The 17,650-nt window shown below is 36.7% G+C and overlaps 1 protein-coding gene across 1 annotated transcript; it reads right to left on the reverse strand.

The window, feature by feature from the left end:
* Positions 1–1,020: 1,020 nt before the first annotated feature.
* Positions 1,021–13,425, reverse strand: LOC133866971 (threonine--tRNA ligase, mitochondrial 1). The gene is made up of 20 exons (XM_062303642.1): positions 13,140–13,425; positions 12,814–13,051; positions 12,625–12,684; positions 10,722–10,811; positions 9,993–10,067; positions 9,743–9,871; positions 9,577–9,666; positions 8,394–8,482; positions 8,200–8,296; positions 8,031–8,117; positions 7,381–7,465; positions 6,396–6,490; positions 6,040–6,072; positions 5,865–5,951; positions 4,393–4,485; positions 3,754–3,846; positions 3,437–3,658; positions 2,606–2,677; positions 2,227–2,298; positions 1,021–1,277 (listed from the first exon to the last, which is right to left on the reverse strand). Exons 1-20 carry the CDS (start codon positions 13,397–13,399, stop codon positions 1,182–1,184), a joined length of 2,163 nt encoding a protein of 720 aa, XP_062159626.1. The 5' UTR covers positions 13,400–13,425; the 3' UTR covers positions 1,021–1,181.
* Positions 13,426–17,650: the final 4,225 nt, after the last annotated feature.

Raw genomic sequence — 17,650 nt, forward strand, 5'->3', positions numbered from 1 at the left:
AAAAAGAAAGAAAACTATGGAGAAATAAAGACCAAGTATAATGTTCCAGAAAGACAATTTCTACTCTACATGTGTTACGTACATGGTTTTACAAACGGGTAATGGGGATAGATTTTAGGTTTGGAAGAAACCTAAACTTTAGATTTTAAGGGAACCTAGATCTTTTAAATTCAAAGGGAGCCTAGACATTACAAAGACATATAATAGAGATACAAGATAGGAGATGAACTCCTACATCTACCCGAAGATAAACCCTTAATACAAATAAATTACTCGGAGATAACTCTTTCTTTGACTCGGAAATAATTAAACTCTTACAAAGAACACTAAAAATCTACTACTAAATAATTTCGATCTGTGTCATAATGCTACAAGTAATTAAAAGGCTTGCTAAAATAGATAACTATCATTATTTAATAATATAATTCTATTCTAATACGACTTTTAACTTATCTCCATTTTACATCCATACCAAGGTGACCAATAGCCGATCGAATGGCATGCACATGCTTATGCGCAATGTTTACTCGGGGGTAAAGGAGGAGGTAAGCTTGGGTATGAATATTATCCAGCAAGCAAAACATGAAATTCTTTGGATCAACAAAGACTATTTTGATTTTCAATAAGAGACTTCAATAGGGCCTCTGACCATGTGTGTAAAAACTCTTAAGCAACCTCTCTTTGCAAGCCAATTTTCAAAGGTAAGTTCTACCTATCATTCTCCATCACGCATCTCTACGTACACTTTCAGGGCAATGACTCAAATTTCTAGAATACAATTACAGAAGTTCTATCCAATAAGATGTGGATGTGGCGAATATACACCACAACCATCCATAGTGGGTTCCATCTGTACGTGACAACAAACGGATGCGACATTGCCTAGGACAATCCAGTCACTAAAGAGGACCTAACTCCTTTGTTTTGTGATTGTTTTTATTGTCGCCTAGCTTGCGCCTTAGAAAACACAAAATAAAAGCTTAGCTCTTCTTTTTTTTTTTTCTTTTTTTTGGGAACAAATAATAGAAAATCAAGAAATAAATAAACTCCAATCCTTTAATGGAGAGACAAAAGCCCAAAGGAAGAATCATGATGTAAATCAAAGCACAAGGGCATCGTACGTATCATTCTGATAAGAATGAAGTGAGATATAACTGTTAATATCCCACGAAAACAAAAGCCTAATGGAATGCTGCAATTTCTTCCTCAAAGTGCTTCAGTAGGCTCTCAATGCTCTTTACTGAATGATCTGCCTTGTCTCTCACTCGTACGCTCACCTGGAACAATAAGGACTCGAGGATTAAATTTCTGCCCGTTGCAAGCATCATCAATACAAATAGATACAGAGCATGTTAGTAACCTATGTCAGTATGGTAGAATATGGGGGGCTACCTATTGGCATAGTAGCCTATGCAATGGCAGTCTTAAAAAAACAAAGAAACACAATTAAAACAACAGTTCTCTTACAAAGTGAGAACTTATCCGCCAATTTAGTTTTGCATATCTTCTCTTTGAGTTGGAAATTAAATCAATCTCTATCACAAAAATCCAAAGCCTCTTTACCTAATGCTTAGTAGAAATCAAAATATAGTTGAATTGAATAATGGTTTCACAGAAAAATGAGCACTGGATAAATAGACCAACTTGAAGATTTCTAGTCCTATGATTATTAGTCATTATAAATTTTATTTTTTTTGATAAGTAAAAGTCATTATAAATTTTATTATAAAGCCAGTACGGAACATATACATGGTGCTCACATAATAGAATCCTAACAACTTCCCTTCTGCTTTACTTCTTCTAGTCAGAATTAATATAAAATTCTTAAATGCTTGGAAATGTAACTATTTTCTTTCAAGTTCATCTAAACATATCCATGTGAGCATACAAGTCATCAACAGCATGCTAATTTAGGTGAAAAGTACTTTACATATCGATTTATTTGGAACATATCCAGGTCAGCTTTCAAAAAACTTTGGAAGATCATATATGACAGACTTCATATTCAAATCATTTACCACGTTAACCAGACTTAAAACCCAAAAAGACAACAAAACTTGAGGGACAATTCACATAAGAAGCTGCTTTCCATCCATGCATATGCATGCAGTCATGCACCAACATGGTACATGGACCTAATTTTCATAGCCAAACCTTTTCTAATCAACTGCCTGTTGAGCACATGAAACAAACAGGAATTTTATAAAATTAGTGTATGGGTAGAACCTGTCCAGTGTTGGCTTCTTCCTCCCCAACAACCAATATATAGTTGTACTGCGCCAACTGGGCTTCCCTCACCTGCAGGAAGCTAAAACTATCAGTAAATGAACAGATTCTCTTACTTTTACCATCATTGCAAAGTAGAAGCAAATTATGAAGGGGGATGGGGGGACTCAAAACCACAATAGAGAAGCAACAAGGGGAAAGAGAGGGAGTTAAAAATGGATATTATCTTTTTTATAAAAGCTACAATGCACCAGAATAATTTGAGTTTGCATGGGGCATCTTATATCTCCTTTTTAACTAAGCAAACACCATTACAAGCAAAACATTTCTTGAATATCTATGATCAATAAAACACGTAAGACAGGAATTATGAATGCACCTTTTTCTGGATCTTTCTATCAGTAGTATCCACGTCAACATAATAACCAGCTTTAAATATCTGATCTTGCACCTACAAGAGTGCAGAAAAATAAAGCATTGAGAAAATAGAAAAGAGCCTCAATTAGTTTACACATAAGAGCATACCATACTTGAGCATGTGAACAGGTCAAAACTATAAGAGAAATGCTAGAGTTCCAAAAAAATTTCTTCCAAAATTTGGTCCCCAAATGATGTGTTACGTACAATCCCATGTGATTAATTATTTTGAAAAATGTCACTATCTCATGGGATTGTGACACATTATTTGGGGACCAAATTTTGGAAGAAAAATTTGGGAAAACTCTAGCATTTCTCAAACTATAAATGGTAAATCATAACTGCCCTAACTATTGAAGTAGCAAGTGTTTCTGACTGCTATTCCCCTATGGTATGTGGATGCACTACGGTACAGTATTAAGCAATAAATAATCAAAGCCACTGCTAAAAGACTAAGGAAACCTATAACAAAGGCCTAATCATTTCAAGATCCCCAACAAACAGAAAACAAAGCCCAGACATTGTCACTATTATCATCATCCATATAATTCAGAAACCTACTGCTTGTCTTTATGATATATGAGCCAATCTCAAGCAACGTACTGCTTGACTCAACTAGACCCTTTAACCTTAAAGTTTGAACAACTCAAGTTTGACATGAGATCAGCCCATTACAATCCATAAATTATCAGCCTAAGAATACAAGTCAAGCTTGAGCTACCAACTACTAAGCACAACGCGGATAGCTTGCAGGCAAAAATAATGACTGCTGAAAAGCACACAGCAAAACTACCTGTAGAGCATATGGCTGAGATTTCTCCGACACTGGGCAAACAATTGCTTGGCGTGGACTAAGCCAGAAGGGCCATTTCCCTTTGTAGTGCTCCAACAGGATAGCAAACATACGCTCAACAGACCCTAGAATGGCTCTGTGTATCATAACAGGTGTTTCCCTCTTTGCTTCATCCTCTGCTGAGTAATACAATTCGAAACGAGCAGGAAGCTGGAAGTCCAGCTGCAACCACAAGCATTGATAATATTAAGTGCTAATTCAGCATTCCAACATAGTAGCAGAAAGGCATAATCCATATAAAAGTGAACACTGTAAACCTGTAATGTTGCACACTGGAATTTCCTATTTAATGCATCAGATACGCTGATATCTATCTTCGGTCCATAAAATGCACCATCCCCTTCATTTATCTGCCAATCATAAGTATTGAGAGAACAGGGAGATACATAGAATACTGCTCAAAACAAAGATCAACATAATATAACCAACATCTACCAGTAACAGATTAGATATTCTACCAAGCATGGAAGTTTTTTATCTTCTATTCTTAAACAGAGAAGGCAATATGCAATGGGAAAATTCAATTAACAATAATAGCTCCCTTTTCTCTAATGGATCAAACCCAATAAGTTCAAGCTGTCCAATTGATAGAGGACCCTCTGAAATCACTGTACAGTTATTAGAATTTTGATTATGACAGTATCGTATCATAACTTTTCAAGCTACACTTTCTTTAACTTTGGGCTGACTCAAGCATGAACAAAGTTTCAAATCCATTTTGAGCCAAGCTCAAAGTACATTCAAACACAAGCAGAAGCTAAAGCCTGGCTCAAGCAGAATGATGATTGTATTTGTCTATATTTTTTCAATGTCAGACTTGTGTAGTCTATTGAAAGCATAAAAAATAAGAGCAGCTATATGTTTAGGTGCAGTTAAACTGTAAGTATGATTATTACCTGCCAGGGCTCCCCAGACTCGTCCAATGCTTCTGTAAGAGCAGCCTCGGCTTTCTCCCATGTAGCCAACTCTCCTAAGTATTTCTCAGGCCTCTACAATATCAATAGAGATAGAGATATTGTGTAACATAATATAAAACGTCATCTCCACTATACACACACAGATGCACACACGTAGAGAAAGAGTGTTGAAGGAGTATATGGAACAAAGTACACACATGCCATATCCACCGCCTAACACAAAAAGCATCATATAGAATTAAACAAAGAGATGCTGTATTCCACACCATCGAAATGTGCATATCCAACTTTACAGGTGAAACCAAGGACTTGTAATTATCAAGTGAAAAGAAAAATCATTTTTATTTTATAAGTGAAAAGAAAATCATCGGCATAGAAACTTTCAAAAATAACAAATGGAGAAGAGGTATTCAACAAAAAGGTCAAATTAACGGTGCTGCTCCACACAAACACAAGAACCTTCCTTGATACACAATCTGCATCTAGTTCCTTAATAATTCACTGCAAGGTAGTAAATAGTATAAACTTCCTCCTAAAATAACTCCCTTTAAACTTTTAAGTCTCCATATGTTGAAGAAATTAACTATAACTCAACAAGCAATATTATGCTTCTGCTTTAAACAAATTTGTGCTGATTTACAAGTTTATAAGAGTAATTTTGATCATGTAAACCGTTGATTTTCAAGAAAAAAAAATTGCAAAGCTTATAATATCAAAAATGATTTTTTTTTAACCTATCAAAAATCATTTTTAATATTATAAGCCTTGCAAAATCAATAAGATCATTGCATCCACCAGGCACTTGGTTATTGAGAAAAGATTCATTAACAAGCACGAGAATGCCCACATGGTTCATGACAACCATGCGACAACACCGACAAGATGTGGCCATAGTAGCATGTGGACAAGTTTGATGTCCTGCCAGCACCCAATGGAGGCTAGCAAGTAAAAGGGTCAACAAAAGGATGAATTCCGTTGAAGCAGGTATGCAACACAAGAACCCCTAAACAGCCCAAGGTGTTGATCACGCTTGGAGCAACAATGAGGGGGAGCACGCCCAACAGTTCAATGCACAAGCACAGAGCCTGCCAAGCCATACAACCCTACCACCACTTACACGCCATAATGTACACTAGGCCACAACATCACAGAACAAACCACAATCCCACTAGCCATGATGGCTAGCTGAGCATGCAGAAGCTTCGTGTGACACAGAGCCCGGACAAGCAACTTCAACTTCCATTTTGAAAACCACAACAGAAACTACTTAGGATCTTGTAACTTCACAAGTTTATGTTATAAAAAGTTGTTACTGTAATTCAAACCACACTAATAAGAGAAAAAGCTGCTAATTAAGGGGTTCTTATCAGCAGCAAATTAAATTCAAGTTCAAAACATTGGTAATCAATAGGTTCAATATCTAAAGCAGAAATAAGGAGCAAAGAACATACCGTTGATAGCTTCAAGTCAAAAGTGAACCCAAATATAGTATACACATGTTTGATGAATTCTAAGACACCACGTACTTCATCTTTTATCTGTGAAATGAAGCACATTAAAATAACAGGCATAGGCGGCAAAAAGAGATTTGAAAGGTCTACCACATGTCAATTAAATTCAACTCACCTGGGACTCCCGGCAGAAGATATGAGCATCATCCTGTACCAAAATTTGAATTAAAATTTGTCAAGATAAGGTAACTTTTACCAGTCAACTCAAGCAATGACAAAAAATATAAATTACTAATAAAAAAAGGTTCCACTAGAGCGATTGACTATATCCACTAAACGGTAAGTTCTGGATGGGCAATGGCACTTCAAACCCATAGAAAATAATAATAATAATAATTCTAAGTTTGGCGTGGGAACCCTAGTTAACAGAATTCAAAAAGAACAAGAGAGATGGTACAAAAAGCCAAACTAGTCCTTGTGTATTATCACCAAAAATACAATTATTAGTAACAACCACATCTAAGATGATACCTGCTGAAATCTCCTGACACGAGTCAATCCAGTGAGAGCACCACTTGCTTCATTGCGGTGCAAAACTCCAAAATCAGCAAGCCGAAGAGGAAGTTCTGCAAAACAAGTAAAAAACAATCAGGATGATTAAGGTGCAAAGAAGCGACATTTAGATTACTGCCAAATGGATGGGGCGTATGAAGGGAAGAAAATAGGATAATATTTTCGAGGAACAACTGGTACATAAGCTTTTCGGAAAAGGCTATATACCTAAAAATTAGTAAAAGTAGGTAATTCATGTTAAAGAAATCTCATTACCGACCAAAATTCATAAGGCTAATCATATGAAAGAATCTTAAGTAACAACCACATACAGTACCAAACTCCCTTCACACATAGTAACATGACATAAAAAAGAAGGATCATAAGTTCGCAGTTCTATTAGCTTTAAGGCTCACCTTAAGGTAAGCTGGTTCTAAAATAAGTCTTTACGACTAAACTCATCATGCATATAAAGTACACCACACAACTAAATTGAACATGTTTAAAGCTTATAGAGTGATCAGCGATATTCTCACTATAACGACTTAGGGAAAACGCTAACTACATCTGCGCTATTGCTCTAAAATGACTAGTCAATTCGGAATTTTCCTAGAATCACTTATAAAACACAGTTTTACTTAGTAAGTAAGCAATGTGAGACTTAGTAACTATGAATTATTTATAAATCACCCACTCTATGTGGGCTACTCATCTTCCCAATATGGGACCGGGGTGTTACACTAACGTATTGATATAATCGTACTAAATCTTTCTACAACTCAAGATGATCAAATTGTATCTCATTGGCCAGGACTGTTTCAATGACAAAGCACATGAAAATTTAAAATCAAAGCTCAACAGAATCTATAATGGAATGGTACTCTGTTTTTAGACAAAGTGTCCAAGTGGAAAAACAAATATAAGATGATATTCTAGAGAATAATATCTGTGGAAATGAACTCGCCTCTATATGAACGAACTCTATGTTGAAACATTAAACAGTGCCCAGGGCAATTCATTGGTTTCAGTCCAAACTCTTGTTTTTCTACCTGTGAGAGAAACAAAATATCATGATGTCAAAAAACATGGAATACGATCAACTATAATATCCTTTCTCTATATTCTACCAGAATGTGTTAAAGATGAAAAAAGTTAAAAAAAAAAAAAAAATTGAACGCACGCTGTCTTAAAAAAACAATCATACTCTTTCCAATTAGTAAATTTTCAATCAACTCCAATAAATACAATGGATGATATTTTCATTATCAAGGAAGTCACATCTTTTTCTTCCAATGTCACCACATACGCCTGCTTTCCAAAGACGATACTTCTTGAAAAGAACATATGGATATTGCTATAGCCAAAATACTTCTCAAAAATATTATTGGTTAAGACAACTTTAGGTGGCCAGACTACTTTTAAATATTCATAACCAAATTGCTATTCATTATCGTTGTGTGTTGTGTCTGTAGAAATCCTTCATATTCAATTGAGCCCACTATTTTTTGCTTCCTATTATCGATCCTCCATACTTGGTTTCCTTCATAATAAACAGAGATATGGAGGGTTGTTTATTATCAAAATCATTGCTGTACAACATAATACAAACCACACCTCAAATACAAACATATTCTCCTTGTAATTTGCAGCATGACCAGAGGTTTCCCAAAGTTGCATATTGTACATATTTGGTGAAAGAACCTGCCAAAGTCAAGTGAGTTCGGTGAACATTTACAATTCTTAAATGTCATGACACACAACACCTTAATCACTGACTATCAACCTCTTGGTAACCTCTCTCCCTATATTGACTACGTATAAAATCCATTAATTTGTTGTATATCCGAGCCCCATGCGGAAGGAAGAACCAACTTCCTGGACTGACATTCACAAAAAATTATCATGAGAAATCATGATACGAAAGGCAAAACTAGGAATAGTAAGTGGCAAAACAAAGAATAGTAAGTCATAGAGTACCTGAGTGGATGACAAAAGAAAAGCTCTTGTTTTGTACCCACCAATCTGTGGTCATATTTCTTTGCTTCTTCCAGCTGCTTGATGTATTCCTGCACAAAAGATTAATGTTGACAAACAAAACTTGCACAACACAGAACAATAAGCACATCATATCACATTAATGCCACTTCTCCCATCTTGATACAAAAACTCATCCTAAATATACTAATTACCGTACTAAGCCTTCTGACTTATAATCCATGGCAGTGTAGAAAAGTATAATGATTTTAAAACGGGATACTTTATTTTAAGAAAGATATGGAAGTCTCCACGCTTCACAATATTCCTTCACACAATACTATGCCAAATGAGTTGTATCACCTGATGCCATTGAATTTTGTTTAGTTCGTCAGGTCTCAGTCCACATAGCTTGATAACACATCCTATACTACAGGAAACATAGACAACAACTCATTTTCTTTGAATTTTCTTGAAAAAACAGGTCCATTTTTTTTCCTTTTGTTTTGCTTTTAATGAACTTTATTAATCATCCACGGGGAGGGGGGTGTGGAGCTTTTCAAAGAAACATTTTCGACTGAGATAGTTGAGCCATCAAAGTTAATCTTGGAGGGAAAAACAAAAAAGGAAAAATAATGAGGGGTCGGAGTTTCAGTTTAAAGAAAACAAGAACTTTTTTTACCATGCATGCAAATCCTTGTTGGCTCAGTAAAGTATTTGCTTTTTCGTATATCCAACATGGTGTAACAAAGGCATTCCTATTTATTGATTTCATTGACATTTCCAACATGTGCCCAATGTACATGATGCAATCAGCTAATGCAAGGGTGTCTATAATAAGGCACTTTTAATCCTTAGCATATGTGAAGGTACATCTGCTTACCAGAATACACTCCATGGGCCACCAACTGTGATGGTGGTCAAACAAAATTGTGTACAAATAGAAGCTTTCATATTAAATTGACAATATAATGGATATAAAATGTTAGACAACCAAACTATGAACATCATTTCTTGAATACCTTCAACTTGAAACAGGAATGTCTTAAACAAATCATACAATTTCAAATTGAACAAAAGCAAAAGACAAAAACACACTCAGCAGCCTAGCCAAAGCCAGTTTAAATGATTCACAGGCAAATGGGAAATATAAACATTTATTAGGGGGCCGAAAAGAGAAACCCACCTGAAGACGTTTTTTATCAGGATAAGAGATTCCATAAACTCTTTGTAAACTCTCGCGGTCTTTATTCCCCCTCCAGTAAGCTGATGAAGCCTGGAATTACAAAATAATAAGTATGCATAATAAATAAAGCATGCTTATATCTATAAGCTGAGCAGTAACACATCACCTTCAAACAAGCAAATGCTTTGACAAAGGATGTGTTAGGTATATGGGGTCCACGACACAAATCAACCAAGGGACCACATCGGTAGACTGTGATTGTTTTGTCTACAGGTAAATCCTTGATGATTTCGATCTGATAATAGTAGTTGTAAAAACAATGCATGTTAGAAATGTATAATTATGCAATAAAAACATGAACAGTACTTGAGAATCATATGGTTTTTTAAGAGGCAAAATTAGACAACTTTACTCACCTTGAAATTATTGTCAGAAAACATCTCAAGTGCCTCGTCCTTTGATACTTCAATGCGCTCAAAAGGCTGTTTTTCCTGAAAAATTAAAAAGACCACGTGATTTACTGTTAGCGATGAAATTCTTCTTAATGAGGAGAGAGAGAGAAAGGTCCAAGCATGTGTGTGAGCGGACTAGTGAGAGGAGACAGGTCTACTGCTCATCAAAGATGGAAAAAGTCTGACTAAGCCATGAGGCAACCCACCTGCAATGTAGATTAATTCTGGTCTTTCCTTACAAAAATACAACCTGATTATTGTTTTTGAAAGTCGTTTGGCATTTCTAACATGATTATTTTTTCTGATAAGTAGCATTTGCAATGAAATTGCAACATTTAGTAATGTATACAGATAAACACATTAAAAGCATTATCATAACTAGGGCCAAAAAATGAGGGCAACGCATGTGCAACAAACCACACCTAGTGTCCATCCAACACTTTCGTGGACAGATTCATGGATAGCCGAAATCAATTCTTTGATTTCCTCTCCACTAGGTGATAATTTGAATCCCTTACCTTCAACGGACTTTCTTCAATTATTCCGGTAGGTTTATCAAGAATAGAAAAAGGCAAAGGTATTTTCATCCATCAAGAACAGGAGCAACAGTTCATACTGACATCGACCAAAAAAAAAAAAACAAAAAGAACAATAAAGTATACATCATATTTTGGTCAAGAGAACGAACACTACCGTAACAGCCTTCATTGCCCCTGATTCAATTTGCTTGAAGTGATCATCGTTCAAGCCCAAATCACCATAAAATGCATCGTAATAGAATCCCTGTTGCACCATTTGCAACATTCATAAGGAAGCTTAACTCGCACTTCATACATGTAACATAGCTACAGAAGGAAACAAGAGAAAGAAAACCTACACAATTCTTTTCAACACTAAGATCTCAAATATAAAATAATAAAAAACATATTATAATAAGAACAAAATTGAGCAATAAAAAGAGCATCGAGAATTTTTAGAAGAACCATTAGAGGTTTGTTACTCAACAAGTACCTCGGTGCTGTATCTAGTACTCAACTATCATACGTAGCTATCTAATGTAGTTTGTTCATATATTAGAAAAAGTACCAAAAGGAAAATTGTAGTGCAACATGGGCAAAAGCTCATTCACAATATCATTACCTTTTTTTTTTCTTTTTTTTTCTTTTTTGATAAGTAAGAAAATTTCATTAAAAAAGCGTAAGGCGCCCCAAGTACACAGGAAGTATACACAGGAACAACTCAGCTAACCCACATAAAAACCCAAGAAAACCCACAAGGACCTACAAACCCACAACACCCAAAACCCACATGAGACTCAAAATACAATAATAAACCCCATCAATCACCCAAGATACAAAAGTAACCCCCCATATACAGAAAAAAACCCAAGATACAAAGACTCCCCACAATACAAAATAACCCCAATAGCCCACATAAAAAACACAAGAAAACCCACAAGGCCACAACCCCCAAAACCCACATGAGACCCAAATTACAATAGAAACCCCCACCAAAACACCCAAGAAGCAATAGTAAACCCCCAAAATACAAAAATACCCAAGATACAATAAAACCCTCCAAAATACAAAAAAAAAACCTAAGCCCAATAAAAACCCAATACCCACACAACCCGAACAAAGAAAAATCCCACCAGAAACACCCAAATCCCAAATAACAAAGAAAAAACCCAAGCTACAAGTAAAAAAAAATAAAAATGCAGTGGAGCCAAAATGAAGGCACATTCACCAAGTATACACCACAGAAACAACTGTAGGTGAGCATATGACCGTAGCTGACGACTATAGTTACAGATACAAAGCATAATAATAAAAATAACATCGCAAAGATTAACCTCCTTTAACTCTATTCTGATTGCAAGTACTTTAGTATCACTCCCTTAGTCATGTCGATCTGAAAGTCCACACCATCAGTTCTAGTCAAATAAGAAACTCCAACCTAGTCCAGCCAAAGAATGATGGCCTTCTATTCTAAGTTATTTCGAATGCTCTAACTAGGCACAACGGATGTCAACCTTCATGTCTCAACACATTCTTGAAATAACCACATAATCATAATGAAATTAAAAATTCCAATAAGAAAAGAAAGGGAAAATACCAAACATGATTATCGCAACTGTATAGAACCAAAAGGAACATCAATCTATTTTCTTGATTAGCAATTAATCCCTAAACCTAGATATATTTTGTTGCGTACAATAGAAATCGTCTATCAAGGTAATTCCCTCAGTCAACAAAGATCAAAATCACAAGAGTTATCCTCACATCTCTCAGTTTTGTGGATGATTCAAATCGATGAAATAAAAGTAGTCCACCAAGAAATGATGAATAAAACTGTGTAATCTAACAACAATTTGAATGGGGAAACCCCATTAAACCGAATTACATGCAATACCCCAACAACCAGAAACAAACCCAAAATATAAACCAACCTTAAAAAATTCGCATAATTGCAGTACACAACATCACTGAAAATGTAACATAGAAACTAGTTAAAGCAAAAATTATGGTAGCAATTAACAATGAACAAATTGTCTAATATTTAACAAGTTAATTCACAACCATTCTGGGAAATTTACCTCTCCCCTTGTGGTACATGGCCCAATGCAGAGCTTGCAACCATACTCCTGCTCGAGCGACTGCACCACCAAAACAATACACTTACCATTCCAACTGAGCCAAAGTCTTAAACTTGATCTTTTCTTTTCTTTTTTCTCACTAAGCTAAAACGAATCAAATGCACGAGATAATACAAAAATGCTAGCTACCTGGCCGAGAATGTGCGCGCTGGAATGCCATAAGGTGTCGCGGCCTTCGTCGCTGTCGAAAGTGAACAGCTTGAGCTCACAGTCGGCCTCCAAGGGCCTTGACATGTCCCACAGAACCCCATTCACCTGCGAAATCAACGCGTTCGCGGCCAAGCTCTTCGAAATCTCTCTCGCCACGTCCAACGGCGACGTCACCCACTTCTTCCCCTCCTTGACAGTCCCATCCGGCAACGTAATCCTAACAAAAGCACACAAAACAAAAACGAAGTCCATGAATGAATCGTCAGTGACGGAGAGAGGGAATCAGGGTTTGGTTTGCTTCTTACTTGATGGGATCGGCGGAGAGGGACTGGAGGTGAGCGAGTTGACGGGCCTTCTTGGACTCGAAGAGCTGGATGCGCTTGGGGATGACCTTATTGAGGTAGGCCTCGTCCTTGGGTTGGTTGGAGGCCATGGCGGCGAGTGGTGGAGGCGCCGAATATAAATGGCGGAGGAGAGAGAGATTATGAGCGAAAGGAAGAGAAACCGAGGAAGAGTAGCGGCGGAATTGGAAGGAGAGGGCACTCCTGAGGCTAGCGCATAGCATATGGGCTGCGTTTTGGGTTTTTCGTTTTAGCGAGGGAGGTTTTAGGCGTGGCGTGGGATTTAAGCTATGGGCCAATGGGCCTTGGTTTTGACTCCTTTAGAATTAGAGGCTTCCTTTTTCTTATGAGTAATAATTCATTACCGCCTAAATATACAACTTTTCACCACCTTCTCTATGTGGCAAGGTGGTCCCTCACCTTAATTTATTTTTAAAAAATAAAAAAAAACTCAAAAAGTAGTGGGAGACCACTTTACCACATAGCCAATGTGGTAAAAAGTTGTATATTTGGGTGGCATTGAATCATTATTCTTTTCTTATTGGCGATGTTTGACCAAAGACCCGGCCATCTGCCATCCATCTTGCCGAACCCATTATCCAACTATTACGTCACATTTGGCAATTGATAGGTAGGAATGGGTCTAATAACAATGGAATAGTTATTCTTCTGAAATATCTATTGTGTCGTTTGACTTGTTTATTATAAATGGAAATAATCCTTCTTCATAAAAAAAAAAAAAAAAAAGAGAGAGAGACGAATAACTCCTCCACCCCCCCCCCCCCCCCCCCGCCGCCCCGCCCATAAGTGGAATAGCCCTTAAGTTTTATTTCCCAAAAAACCCTACTTTTTTTAATGAAGAAATAGATGGTCGGCCACCCAACCATAAGTGCTAGGAGTGGTCGTATTACCCCCAGAGCCCCTCAGGGTAACCTCTAAGGATCTCTAGAGATGGTCGCGACCACCCCCATGGCGCATTAGTGTGGCTGCAACAACCCCCAATGATATTAAGATTAGTTGTGCCACTCTTAAAACCTCTTAGCATCCATCCCAATCAGTTATGGGGTGCTACAACCACCCCAGGAGCTTCTGGTTGTGGTGGTCAACAACCTATGGAGACTTTTCCTTTTTAAAAAGAAAAAAATAAATAAATAACTTTTTGGATGAATAATTTGTAGAGTTATAGTATTTAAGAAATTTAGGCAAAATATGATTCAATTTCAATTAAAAAAAAAAAAAAAAAAAAAAAGGGTCATTCATATATTGTCCCTGGACGAGGTAAAAAAAAAAACATATAGACGCTATTCCTATGTGTTAGTTACCCACCTAGCCTTTCACCCAAAAGCTTGCGGATAAGAATTCTTTGTAGTTGGGTTGTTCGACGTGCAATTTGGACAGCCTCACAGAAAAGACAAAGGCTCATACGATCCAAATAGTCCAAAGTACAAAGACCCACCTATCTCGGCCAGTGAACCCCACACCCCTACGTAAAAGAAGTCTCGATCCAAAGTTTGAACACTTTTGATGTGTTGAAGAAAAATTGGCCATCTCGTCTGCATTTAATAGGGCTACCATCGAAGGTTAGCGAATTAGCCCAATTGAAGGAAAATCAGCTCCTTTCTTAGAGAAAACCCAAACCATGGCGTCCTTTCTTCAGGCCCAGAAGGCCCAAATCACGGGGATACCCTCAAAGGTCATAGGTGAAATCTGTGTGTGAGGAATTAAGGAATTCTCTATGTGAGAAAAGGAGCAAATCTTTTTTTTTCTTTTTTCTTTTTTTCTTTTGTTTTTTTGGGTAATAAAAAAAGGTGCCTAATCATTGTGTGAGGAAGGCTAGAGATCAAATTAAAATCCAATAGATTAAACGAAAAATAATACCTCTGATATTTTTTACCCTTCCCAATACTTTTCTTATCTTGATTATTACTAAAAACGCCGCTAAAATGGTTTGTCAAGGTTGCCACGTGCATATATTACTAATTTTTTTATATTTTTTTTATGAATGATATATTACTAAATTTCCATTAGATAAATCCTACTAATAAAGCCACAAAACAATGCCTTAAAAAAGGGGTTGTTAAGATAAGGTAATGATAATATATATATATATATATAGAGAGAGAGAGAGAGAGAGAGAGAGAGAAATTCGACTTAATGACACCAATTTCATGAGGTATAATTGTGAGAATGTTACTATAGAGTATTACAGCTTTACGAACTAATAGGATAGTCCACCTAACATGCATTTATCATGTTGGTCACTAAAAAATATAGAGTTTTACATGACAAAAAACATTATAATTATCGTATTTACAAATTGACGTGACATTTTAGGGGATGCTTCTTACCGTAAGTAATAGATAAAAGTTATAATATCCGAAAACATTATAAGATGACAAGAGGAACGCAGGAATCACGAGAACATTGATGATATAATATGGTAGGGCAACGTGGGGACGTACGTGTTAATTACTTTTGCTGTTAGGGCATCACAACTGGAAACCAAACAGAAGGGTGTACATGGGACTGTGGGTGGGGGGGTTAAAACTAAACGCTAAGGACATGTGCAACCATGTGCGTTCCGTTCCCACCACACGGTACAGCTAAGAAGCAACGCCACCACATGACGCCCATTTCACCACATATTCTCTGATATCACTCGACTCGATCAATCAGTAGTACTACATCTCTACGAAAGTTTACATTCTATAAAGGCCATCCTGTCTATTTCTTTCTCCTTTTTGTTTGGCAAAACATGGGGTTTCATTTTTGGTGGCAAAGGGACAACAGAATGTGCTTAGTTATTAAGTGGCAGGACACAATTACTATTGAATAATGACAGAAATATCTTCCATCAATAAATTATCAGAGTTATGATGATCAATCTCTCACCATTATAGTATAACATTAAGAAAATACTTTGTATATCCAATTTTTCATGTGCAAGCTAGAATTTAAGAAACTACAGTGAAAATCAAACGACCATAAAATGAGAATGCATGCAAAATATATTAATCTTCGGTCGTGAAAATTAAAGTTCATATCCTCGAGAAAAATAGTAAAATAGACTTTCATTATCAAATTTCTTTTTTCTTTTTGGTCTTGTTTAATTACTATCAAACTTGGAGATTCCATGCAATATCAACCCAAACTCTAGCTAGAACACTTCTCCGGCCACTTGCAGTCTTTTGCCGATAGACTTCAAAATCTGTACACATCAACTCCCAAAACGCCATTCATAAAAAACAGTGTTTTTTTTTTTTTTTGTTTTTAAACAAAAAAAAAAAAAAATACAAAGGAGTTGTGTACATCAAGCATTACTCAAAATAAAAACTAAAAAAAAAAATCCCAAAACGTGATTTACACCTACGGAGAAGCTTATATAGACATGCACTGAAAACGAACGGTATGCATAACCCTTCTGTATATTACGATAAGCAAATCTGCTTCCAACTTTGGGGAGCCCATATTAAGCTGGAAAGAAGTTAACCTTTTCTAAATCATATTAGGCTCGCAATTAAGTCCAGGCCCAGGGCCTGTTCTCTATATGGAATTGAATTAAGGCTGACTTTTGGGCACCTAATTATGCTGTAAATTAACCCCAAAGTGGTAATGTAACTGAACCTTATAATTAAAGGAAAGAGTGCTGCACCAAAAAATTAAAGGAGGACAAAAGAAAGAGAGAAAAACAAGAGAGAAAGGGGGAAAAAAAGGCAAAGAAACTGAAACTTGAAATATTGGATTATCCTAGAATTGAATTTGTGATGGGTACAACCATATATGACTATGTCAACCTAATGAATGGTCAAGATCAATGAGTTGGCAAACCACATGCACAGTATGGGGTGTAGGGTGCAACCGACCATAGTGGGCTATTGAAGCGTAGAGGGCCCTCATATCATGAAGCTAGCACTACAAACAAGTTGATCATATATAACCTTTATGCATAATGCAAGTATGAAGTCATCTACCTTTCTTCTTGCATGTTTTTTTGATTGATGCTTAATGTAGTTCATGTGACAGCCACGAAGCTAGGATCGAGACAATGCATACAAGCCCGCCGGTACTTGAAACTACCTAAGAAATTGACCCAACATCACGAGGCCATATCTAACGGGCCACAGCCATGAGCTATAGGCCAGCCTCCGGCAGACATGCCTGCCGTCTGCCGAAGCCATCCCTTAGAGCTAGATTATCGCCTAGTGTCCTCATGCGGAAGGTTTTAAGATTATCTTTTTGCTAGCTACCTCAAGTGGACCAAAAGGCATTCAATTCGATCAGCTATAATAATCTTATTGCATAATTAAGTTTGAAATTCATGGCCGTTCTTTACTTTGTGGTGTAACTTTAAACGACGACCAAACGAAGCCTAAATAATTAAGGTCGTTAAGCATGCATGTCGACGGTGGCACTTAAGAGTTAAGGCACATGAGTTGCTATCATCTTCACCCTTTTTGTGTGCATTAACTGCAGCC

This window comes from Alnus glutinosa, chromosome 1 (assembly GCF_958979055.1).
Source record: "Alnus glutinosa chromosome 1, dhAlnGlut1.1, whole genome shotgun sequence".
In the NCBI taxonomy this organism is placed as follows: Eukaryota; Viridiplantae; Streptophyta; class Magnoliopsida; order Fagales; family Betulaceae; genus Alnus; species Alnus glutinosa.